Raw genomic sequence first — 12,189 nt, forward strand, 5'->3', positions numbered from 1 at the left:
TATTGTTCAATAACAAGTTTTTTTTATGTCCAAGATCTTTTGACGTACTAAATTAAAACAGCAAGCATCATGTACCACACGAATATTGTATTCAGGATCATACCATCAGGATCAAGGGATCAACTGGAATACACTATGCAGAACTTTTATCATTAATTTTTTGAAGAAGAGATCTTGATAATGGGTGCAACATAATATCAGAGACATTTTTAAACAGTAACATTTATTATTATTTTTTCTTGTCATATAGCAGCTGATTACAGATAGTTTACAGTATTATTGTTCTTTGCATTAATTTTTCTTTGGTATTCACGTTAAAATTATATCAACGTTTGATAATCATTAATCCAGCACTGCTGTTTTCCCGAACATGCCTGGTCAAAGAGCCTTTTCTGCGCTGTATTCCTTTAATTCACCATTAAGACAAACACACATTGGTCAGTCAAAGATATTTAATTTTTAATATCATCATGTAGAGACCAGGGGATTATTATTTTTTAATAAAAAAAAACAGTATTAGACGTGGGGAAAGGAGTTTGCTGTGGCCTGCTGTAAGACACCATCTCAGTATTTACCTAGTGACATCAGGAAATTTAAAACGGAAATCAGTATGGTCGAAACCCTTGTCGTGTGAGAGTAGCTTTCAAGCATACGTTTAAGTTTTTGTGCGTGCGAGTGCAATTACAAGGCTACGACGACAAGATTTCATAGGCTTGTGTCCTACACCACATCTGAACTCAAGACAAACACAAAGATCTTCTCTAGATTAGTTGAACATAATAAATTTTTAAAAATTATTTTACTATTTATTTTTGGGTAATATTTTACAGGTAAGATAGTATTCTTTTATATTTAGAAACCTCTTGCAGTGTTTCAAAAAATGTCTAAAACATATTAATTCTATTTTCCCAGATTATTTACAATCTTAGCTATGACTGCCATTAGTGTTCAATTTATAATCCATTTCGTGGTACTTCACTTATTTTTGACAGTCATTGTTGCCAATGAAACACTTAAAACACGCAGTAGTGCTGCGATCCCTACAGAATAAGTTACCAAGCAGACATGCATTTCACTGCTTTCGTTATAGGTGATTTGCTTGCAAGCTGTTTTTTCATAAGTCAACATGCACCTGTAGTTTTTACCTCTCATCTCTTCATTGTATCAAAAATGTGTATCAAAAATGCTAAAGATTTTTTCCACACCAATCAGCATTCTCAGGGGGAAAAAAAACTTTATTTTAGCAGGTTTGACACGTAACACCCGAAATACTATAAAATTGAGGACAGAAGAACGTAACACCAGGCAACATGAGACTGGTCTAAAATACTTGGGCATAAAACTTACAAACTTATTAACACAGAAAATAACAAACACAAACAGTTTACCAGTATTCTAAAAGAGAGTAAAACAAATTCTTATGGATCATCCTGCCTACTCTCTGAAGGAATTCTGTACTTTAATAGAAAATAGAGGAATATAACTGTTGTTTTATTGACCTGATATTTTATTTTGTAGCAGCTATTACATTTATTGTGTAATGTGCTAAAATTTGCTTTATGAAAGCTGTTACCTAAATTAAATTTACCATTATTATGTACACATACTCAAGAAAGTAAAGTGAGATGCCAGATGGATAAAATTGGAAAATGATCCCAGCTACGTTTAGGGACATTGAATATTGGAACACTACTGGGAGGATAGATTTTTTGGCCGGAGTGAAATGAAGTGGAGAGGTAGTGGGCAGATGGGACTGAGGGATGGTTATAAGCTGTACTGGATGGGACATGATGGGGGAAGGAGGAATGGAGTAGGCCTGGTAGTGAAGGAAGGATGGTAGAGGGTATTGGAGATGGGATTATAAAATTTGTATTGTTTGATAAAAGAAAGAGACTGGCGGTGCTCCAGGCATATGCACCACAAGTGGGTTGTGTGGCCGAGGAGAAGGACAAGTTTGAGGAAGAACTGGAGAAACGATTGAGCAGAGAACGGCAGATAATAATGGGAGACCTTAACGCACAAGTTGGCAAAGATAGAAAAAGTTTTGAGGAAGTATTAGTAAGCACAGGGTGAAGACAAAGAAACAATAAAGGTAAGAAGTTGCTGGAACCATGTGAAAGAAACAGAATGAAGGTTGGGAACAGCTGGTAAAGGAAAATGAGAGACACACACAAGATAACGAGGTACAGCTGGGACAGTGAACATCAATCAGTCATAGACTACTTCCCCCTGGAAAAAGATGTGATAAAGCAAACTAAAAATATTTAAGTGATACCAAGTGTGTCCCTTGGTATTACCTTTACAGTAGAACCCCTGTCATACACTTTTCAACGGAGGGCACAAAAATGGTGTATGATGCGGGAAAGTGTATGAAAAGGGAATGGCAATAATAAAAAAAATTTTCAATCTAGCATACCAGCCCAATGTCAGATTAAACTTAAATACATAATGTGTAAATAATTGCATCATATTAATAAAAGATATGAATTCATCATTATATATACATATAATAAAACTACCAGAAATGTAAAATACAGTCCATAATCAAGTAAAGCAGTCCTTTCTTGGAGAGGGGAAAAGTCACCAAGCCTAAATTAGAAATAAAAAAATTAGGCTATTGTAAAAATAAAAACAGAAATTTTTGCTGGTTTGTTTCATTTTACAAACAACTTTATGCAACAGAACAATTTTCAATAAAATTTTAACTTGAGAAACGTAAAATATAAAACAATCCGATCGTAAGAAAACAATAACAAACAAGTATATTCAGTTCATAGATTAATGAATGCACAAAATATGAGATCCGTGCCTTGGTAAATCGCGTGCACCATTTTCATAATCATTCGCGCCATTAGTCTCGCTTGGTGCTGGCCATAGATGCTAATAGCGAAGTGCACAGTCTTCCCGATACTATCCATATCTATGGTGCGATAAAGTTATTTTCTTACGTTTGCAAAGGTAAACAATGAACGTTTTTCAAAATAAAAGCATTAAAACGTAGTTTATCAGGAGGAATATAACAAAAAAATTTGTGAATTTTAGGCCTTTTCCGCTTAGTAAAAACGTATGAAACGGGAAATTAAAGATTTTATAAGTGTATGTTCCGGGAAAGTAAACCATTGTAAATATAGAACTTTCGGCGGGACCAAAATTAATTGGCGTATGACACGGGAAAATGTATGAAACGGGAACGTATCATCGAGGTTCTACTGTATTCGTATTACTCAGCAAATTATCCATTATGGGATTGAGCAACAAATATATCAAATGGTTTGGCAGCTATTTGAAAGATAGGAAATACTTTTTTTCTATTAATAAAACTAAATCTGATTTACACATGGCAAACTCTGGAGTACCTCAAGGTGGTACCCTTTCTCCCCTTCTTTTCAACATTTTTATTGATGATATAACCAAAGCACTAAATTATTCTGTTGGTCTGTTATTTGCAGATGACCTAAAAATATATAGAAAAATTACTTCATTAAATGACTGTCACTTACTTCAACATGACATTTCTTCTGTTGTTGCATGGTGTAAGACTAATCTCGTTAAACTTAACTACAGTAAAACCACCACAATAACCTTCTCAAGAAAATATCATCCTATTGTATTTGAATATAAACTAGACAATCGTACTATTGCAAAATGAAACTGTGTCAGAGACTTAGGTATTTTGCTAGATTCAAAATTATTCTTTCACAATCATATTGAAACACTTAGATCAAATGCTAATAAAATGTTAGCGTTGATTAAATATATCACATTTAATGCATCTAATTTAGATTCAACACTTAGTCTTTATATATCCTTGGTGAGATCTAAATTTGAATATTGTTCTTTGATTTGGAATAACATTAATAAATCAGATAGTGACAAATTGGATAAAATACAATTCAGACTGATCAAAATTATAAACCTAAAAAGTAACATTAATCTAAATGTAGATTTACACTCCCTTCTTGGTTCCTTACCATTAAGAAGAGAAATATTAGATGCATTATTTGTACACAATTGTTACAAAAATAAAATTAATTGTAACTATTTTCTTCACAATACTGGAATTAGAATACCTACTTTCAATAGTCGTAATCAATCTTTAATTTGTACGTTAAGTAAAACAAATGATCTATTAAACAGAATAACTAAAAATTACAATAAATATGCAAGGTTATTTCCTGAATTAGATAGCAAAATAAAATTTAAAAAAATACAACTATTCCTAACTTAATTTTTTTTTTCTTTCTTGTGGTTAGTAATCATATTGTTTCAAATTAGTTTTTCTTTTTGTGTTATTCTTATTTACTACATTATAAAATTTGCAAATAAATTATTTACTAATTGTTAAATGTTGCATGTTGTGTGTATCATTTTGTTTTGTTGTCTTGTATTTTGTATTGTTTTGTTATGTCTGTATGTATCTGTGTTGTTGGTATCGTGCCTACCACCCAAGGCCATAAGCTGTAGGTAGGCATGCAACAAATATTAAATAAATAAATAGTCGAGTTGATCAATATTTTGACGATTATCTAAATGAAAATGATGCTCTTCTTCAACAACACGTAAAATGCATCTATTCCTGGTTGAGTTTGAGATTCAACTGCTCAGGTTTTAAACAGAAAACGAGTTGTTCATTGCTAAAGTGATTCTCTTATTATTTTTTTATAATTCACACTTAGAAACTGCAATTTAAATTAATCAATACTACCTATGTAATTAACATGAAATGACCAATCATAGTCTGGCTTACAAGATCAGAAAAATTACATAATCTGGTTAAAAATGATTAATACACCAAAATTTTGAATATTTAGCTAATGTGAATACCTGAGTAATTTCTTTAGCTGCCGTTCCTATCCACTGACCGTCCAACAAAACATTAAATATTTGTTTAAACTTAAAAAACACGCAGTCTAGACATTTACTAAAATACATGCTGATTGGTGGTTACAAAAAAATTGAATTTGTAGGCAAAGATATCATCAAAAGAAAAAAATAATGCCAAACAAGAAACACATAACACTAATAATACTGATATAATGAGTGTTCAAAATATCTTTGGCGAAAGTTGTTTTTCTTATTCTTTGCTTTCCACCTTAATAATGCAGAAAGGAAGTAACCCAACAAAAGAAGAAAATAACGGTGTGGGAACTGAAGAATGCAGAGGAGAGACAGAAATATATGAAGAGATGCAAGTTGTCGAGAAGATGTGGGATAGATTTAAGAAATGCTTAGTTGTTGCAGCAGAGGAGGTGTGTGGAAGAATGAGAAATACCTAAAAGGAAATAAGAGTAATTACCATGGTGGAAGAAGTATGTGAGAGAAGCAGTGAAGGTAAAGAACAAAGCCTTCAAAGATGGTTTCATAGCAGCTGTTTCATCACAGAAAAGTAGTATAAGGAAAGGAAGAAAGAATAAAAGAAAGTGGGTGGGGACGGAAGAAGAGGAAAAGGTACTGTGTGGTAAATTTTGAATAGGTACTGAACCAAGACTGAAACGAGAAGGAAGAAGATACAGGTGAGCAGGAAGTTATCTGATGAGGATATCACATGGAAAGATGTCGAGGAAGCACTGATAAGGATGCCGAATGGCAAAGCTCCAGGGATGGATGAACTGACTGTAGAAATGATAAGACCAGCAGAAGTAGGAATTCATTGGCTGTATAGCATGATGGGGTGTATTTGGAAAGAAAAATGCATACTAGAGGACAGGAATAAAGAGGCAATGGTGCCAGTGTTTAAGAAAGGAGACAGGAAAAGATGTGAGAATTATAGGGGGATGGATCACTTTGATGTGGCACTATGCATAGGTGTATGAGATCTTGGAAAAGAAGTTAAGGAAGGCCATGGCAGGCAAATGGCGTGAGGAGCAGCATGGATTTAGAGAAGGGAGGTCTACCATAGATCTGATTTTTGCCATACGACAACCGATTGAGAGGAGATACGAATTGGGAAAGATCTAGTAACGATATTCCTGATGTGGAGAAGGCATACAACAGTGTGAAAAGACGGTGTGTTTGGTAGGCTATGGAAGTAGCTGGGATTAAGAAAGAGTTAATAAGTAGAGTAAGGAGTATGTATAAAAGAAAAAGTAGCAGTGTAAGAACTGGAACTAATAAGTGTAAGAACTAGGGAACCAGGGTAGTGCACTGTCACCACTGTTATTTATTATAGTGATGGAGAGAACAATAAAGCAAGTGGAAGATAAGATTGGAGAAGGAAAAATTGAAGGCCATGCTATTTGCTGATGATTTAATGATTTGACGATTTGACAAGAAAAGGAAGATGTAATACAAGAGCAGTTATAGGCATGGAGTGAGGAAGTGAGGAAGGTGGTATGAGATTCAGCACTAAAAAGAGTGAAGTGATGGGCATGTTGAGGAACAAAATGATGTTAGAAGATGCATTGAATTAGATGGTGTTGAGTTAAAACCAAACAGTATCTAGGAATTGTTTAGAAGGAAGGGGGCAAAAACAAGGAGGAAATTGTAAAATGAGGACGACAAGGGGATGCATTCTACAGGTGTGAGAGATTTGCCAATACCTTCTTAGTGCCCACAGTCATATATGGAGCAGAGACTTGGACTGAAGGTAACATCTGAGCAATAGGAATGAAGTTCATGAGGCGTATGTTAGAAGTTACGAGGTGAGGCAGGATCAGGAATGAGATGTACAATATTATAGAATATGATGTTAGCAAGCTTAGGTAATTCTTCTCATATTATTATAAGTATTACATTTCTTCAGTTCATCATAATTTTATTCAAATGATATTTGAAATCAAATTCAGATATATCATCTATATTATGTCAGCAATTTTCTTACATTTTCAGTAGTTGATTTTCTTTTAAAACCAAACTAGATTTCTGGACCATTTTCAGTTGACTACATTTACCTTAGTTACTCATAACTGCTTTAAATCCAAAATCAAACAATTTTATTTTCATGTCCATAGACATAACTTTGCAAAGAGTAGGTATAACTATCACAGAATAATACAATTTTGTAACATCATTTGAATTAAATTTATATAAATTATAATTAGCGTGTGTTCCTAAACAGCAGAAATAAGCAGGGTGTCTACAGACTCTGAAGAAATTATTTTAGTGACCTTTTGGGGACCTTTTAGGGACCCTTTAACAAAATATTTTGTATAACTTTTTGGGTTTAAAATTCATCAACAATACATTTTACTTACGATTTATCAGGGTATCTACAGATATCCGGCAAACCAATATCAGGACTTTTTCAGGACCTTGGTGACCACTAAACATAATTTTTTGCGTAAAACTGTACGCAGCAATTTTTGTTTCAATCTGATTCAAGTAAACTTGAATCAGTAGCATCAAGCCCACAACATGATGGTTTAGGCCTAGTATCTGTCACATCACTACAAACATTTGACTTAAGCTTAAGCCTACTAGTTATTAGGGATTGTTTGCCAGAACTCAAGTCATTCACTAACTGAAGATGATATTTACCCTTTTCATGTGTCTTAACCGAGTTGACACCTCCATGACCAATATCAATGTTTGTTCTGCAGATGCAGCAAAATGCTCTATTCGTATCAGTTTCATCGCATCTCAGCCACAACTTACAGCTGCCTGCATATGGCAGTTCATACCAGCTGTTTCGAAAACTACATTTACCATTTTATAATCACAATTTATCCACTACACACAGAAACACCCACGAGACATTTCATAATACACACAATCTGGAAGATATTTTCAACACAAGTGCTTGTTTAATGCTAATTTGGCGGAAATGTACTTGTGTTTATACTATAGAAAATGTCTTAATAAAATAGAATTATCCTAAACGTGTATGATGAAAGAGAGAAAATATATTTTCGTAGCACACACATGAATATAGGCCTATATATAACTGAAATATCACTACATATTTGTTTGTGAAATACAAGGGAAATTTAATGTGTAAAACTGAAATTAAAGGGGTATAACTCGGAAAATTATGGCATTGGTTGATGTATGGTCACGTCACGTTTCGTTAAATAAAAAAAAAATGTTTGTTTACAAGTTTAAAACTCACGCGAGTTTAAACGCTTGCTTCCACTTTCGCATAAATAATTACCATAATAAAGAGTAAATAAAAATTATGTGATAAAATGTAACTTACCTAGTCAGATTGTAATTTCTGCCGCCAACAATAATTATAATAAAGCAGAGGCCAAATGTGTTAATCATAACGTCGTATGTACATCCTTTCATGATAAATTATTCGTCGTGATTTGATTTGTAACACCTACAGCACTAAAATACACAGATTGCTTTTGTGATGTGTCTCAAGTTTAGTCATAAAGCCAAATACCGCACTGGCACATCACTGTATGCCGTTTCGAATAGTTGTACACTCTTAGTTCTGGCTTACTTTACAAACGAAAAACCTAACTTCGCTCGTTAAAAGTATTTTAGTATCACAGTTAAAAATACAGCTTCCTAGTACACGGAGACGTTCAATCATGCGGTTAATTTCCTACACGGATGAACAGCCATGTACTACGCCATCTTGTAACAGCAAAGGCCAGTGCACAAAGTGGAACAGCCAAGAAAGTCGAAGAGCCAATTGAAATTGTTCATGTTAACCAATAGCAAAAAGTCACTTTCTGAGTATTATCCAACGGTATTACCCCACATAAATGCTACTACGAATACATGTATAGTTGGTAGACCTGTACATTAAATTTGTCTGTCCGTACGAGACATAAACAAAAAACAATAAAAAAAAGTCCGTTTTATTAAAGTTTCGTGACTTTTTACACTTTTTACATTAATTTCCGGACTTTTTCGTGACTTTCGTGACCAATCCCTCAATTTCGTGACTTTCGTGACTTTCGGGACCTGTAGACACCCTGAAATAAGTAAAATGTTTGTATGGTATGTCTGCATGTGTACAATAGAACAAATAAATAAATAACTTCGCTGACTGTGGAACTTAAGCCATTGTAAGATGTGTGCATTAATTTGCAGTATGGCGAGACGATGAACCCGGGGATGAAGCCAGCCGTGGCCCACACACTCTGCGTGCTCTTCCTAGGCACGACACTTCACATGTTGGACCGACAGGTAGTTATGTGCTCGCCATGTCGCTGGATGGCCTGGAACGTCCGCTCAATGTATTTATGGTTGGCAAAAAATGTGGCACCATAGCACTTGGCTGTGTGAATACTAGTTTTTTTGATGCGAAGCAAATATCATATTGAATGTTTAAAATATTCTCAAAGTTGAATCAAATTGCAAATATTGTTTTAGGCGAAGCTAGGTATATTACATTTATTTTATAAAATACAGGATTGAAGTAAAAAAAAAATATTTGTAATGTTTGAACTTATTAAGTGATTAACCAATTGGGTTATTCGTTTCATTATAAAATTAATGCAAAATATTAATATTAAGCATTCATAAACACATACAGAGTGCATTATTTGGATTTTTTTAAGTAATCAACTTTATTCAAGCAAAACTAGGGATGGGCCGGTCGAATCCTCGAATCCTGGAATCCCACCGAATCTCTAGTATTCGAAAGATTCAAAATTCGAGGGAAAAGATTTGGGATTCAAGGAAAAATATTGATGTAAATGTAGTACTTTAAAAACTTAAATGCTTACAATTTACTTGGCCTGTTTACGTTTTCCTTGGAACACATCCTATTGAGGTACAGTAGAACCTCGTTAATACGTGATGTTCGGGACCGAGATAATCACGGATTACCGAATTTCACGGTCTAGCGATTAAAAGCCGGAAGGTCTTGTCAAGCTTCTCAGACACCGGCGTGCAGCTGGGTTAAGGCCAAGGTCATGTGACAACATCTCCCGAGGCTTACTGCGCCTAGGGACAGATGGATAAAAAATAGTAAACTTCCCATTGTTCGTGTTAATTGGGACCCGCCAATGCCCGGATAATTTAAATCCTGTAAAAAAAAAAAAAAAAAAAAAAAAAACCAGATAATCCGTTCACGGTAAGGGCCGGCCGTGTTCGAATTAGTGTCTCGGCTTAGTAAAATACAGCACTGCCTAGCCCCCCTTCGTACAGCCGAATGCCAGCCAGACACGTCACTCGCCAGGTGCCTGCCGTGTGTTGGCGGGTGGAAACAAACAAAGGGAGACGGGAAGCAGAAGTCAGGACATCCCCCTCAAGTTTAAAGAGTGACAAATGTGACAGCTGAAAGGGGGGTGACACAAAGGGTCGGTGATGTTAATTTTAAGCGCCGACAATTTTTACTTCTCTTTTTTTTCTGCTCTTTTAAATCGTCCCGGATTATCTGATTCCTGAATTAGCGAATCACGGATTAACGGGGTTCTACTGTATTGTACTTTTAAGCACATTTAGGATCTAGACTAGTAATATAAATATATATATTTTTTTTAATAACTTTACAGAGAAATCTCTTAGTAATACAACAATAATGCCGACTTTCATCACAAGTTGCGGTCGCACATGTAGTAATAACAATGAAATAATGAATGACAAAAATTAATACATTATACAATTATTATTTTAATCACGATTCAATTTTAAATATTCTGATACACGTTCTATTTATGAATTTTTTTAGGACCAAGTTTGGTTTGTGTAGACTACTAATGTTAAAATATGTATTATCTGAGAATTCCATGATGGCCAACCAATGAATTTGTTAGCCAATCATTTTGAGCAACACAAAAAATAACTAATATTAATATAAAGAATTTTAATGGGTAAACTAGAGAAAACACCCCGTCACTTTTAACTTCGGACATATTAATCACTATGCTTTAGTGAGGCTTAATTTTAAAAGACGCATGACAATATTTCTTATGGCCTAAAACCATTGAAGCCAAGATGGCGCCTTTCAGTTTCCATTAAATATTTCAGGAAAGCGTTTATCTTCATTTGGGACTTAAAACAAATGTCAAGTTGGTAACTACAAAATATTGTTCCGTCGGATGTTGAATTTCGTTTTCAGATTTCTGTGGATACATTAATCACTGTACTCACAGATAATGCCTGAATGCCTTAAATCCACCAAGTCGGATTCTACAGCAATTGATGAAGTGACCACATTCTTACGTGATCCTACAGTTAACCCAGAAATAAACATCCTCGAACACTGGAAAACTCAGTCTGCGTGTTCGCCCAGGCTACATAAACTGTCCAAAAAATATTTGTGTTCACCACCTGCGACAGTGTTCTCTGAATGTTTGTTCAGCACTGCAGGAAACATATGTGACCAAAAACGGAATCATCTTGATCCAGACCGTGTCAAAATCCTTGTTTTTTTAAATAAAAATTTAAAGGGTTAAATAATTCTGCATAATGTTTAATTTTTTCTCTTAACTTATAAATTATTTTATAATCAACCCTTTAGATCTGGATTCGGATTCGAGGGGTGGATTCGAGGTACTGTTTGGGATTTGAATTCAAGATTCGGATTCGGGAAAAATGGGATTCGACCCATCACTAAGCAAAACAAATGTGAACAATTTTTATAAGCGAATGTTAGGCTTTGGAACAGCTGAAACTTAAAATAAAATGAATAGCAAATTTACTGGTGAAGTCAAATCAAACAAAGTTTTTCTTTTTATTAAATTGGTGTTTTTCCACTACATCCAGTCACAAAATTTTGAGAAGAATAATGCAGTAAAGCCAGATTTAACACAATATTTGCAACCATTACTAACACCCACGTTATCAGCTACCATATTTTACAGAGAAAAGAGTCCGCCAGGTTGTTAAAAATAGATTAGAACTGTTAGCATACTGATAAGGCTAAACACATGTCCCTAAAAATACACAACGCACATGTTAACGTTGATTGTTTTCAGGAGACCAGAGGGTAGAAACACGGCATGCCGCTTGCCGGCTCTGTGATTAGTTTCATTCAGAACCTGGCGGATAAGCGAGAGAAACTTGTATAGATCTCGTGTAAAAATCTGGCCGCATACTCACAGCAAAGACTCCTAAAGCCTAACAAGCTATGACAATGTTTTTCTGGTGGATAATACACTCTACAACTGGAGACAGGCCCACACTCACTCTTTGCGTAGTGACAGCTCAGACATGTATCTTGTCCTGCGTAGCCCAAAACAAATAAAAAAAGTCACATTATGAGGAGGAAAAAAACATTTAAACATTTAAAGAAAATATTTGCCCAAACCTGCCACACAAATGTGCAGGTAGAAACTTTCCTCACCA

General features: G+C 34.7%; 1 protein-coding gene across 4 annotated transcripts in view; it reads left to right on the top strand.

The window, feature by feature from the left end:
• The window catches only part of LOC134541023 (adenylate cyclase type 2-like), a 469,698-nt gene that overhangs the window by 382,082 nt on the left and 75,427 nt on the right, over positions 1-12,189 (top strand). For all 4 annotated transcript variants that reach the window (XM_063384159.1, XM_063384162.1, XM_063384160.1 and 1 more), the window contains one exon: positions 8,986-9,081. In XM_063384159.1, coding sequence (XP_063240229.1) covers positions 8,986-9,081 — 96 coding nt within the window. The remainder of the gene's footprint in view (positions 1-8,985; positions 9,082-12,189) is intronic.

The sequence above is a fragment of the Bacillus rossius genome, chromosome 17 (genome assembly GCF_032445375.1).
Source record: "Bacillus rossius redtenbacheri isolate Brsri chromosome 17, Brsri_v3, whole genome shotgun sequence".
Lineage (NCBI taxonomy): Eukaryota > Metazoa > Arthropoda > Insecta > Phasmatodea > Bacillidae > Bacillus > Bacillus rossius.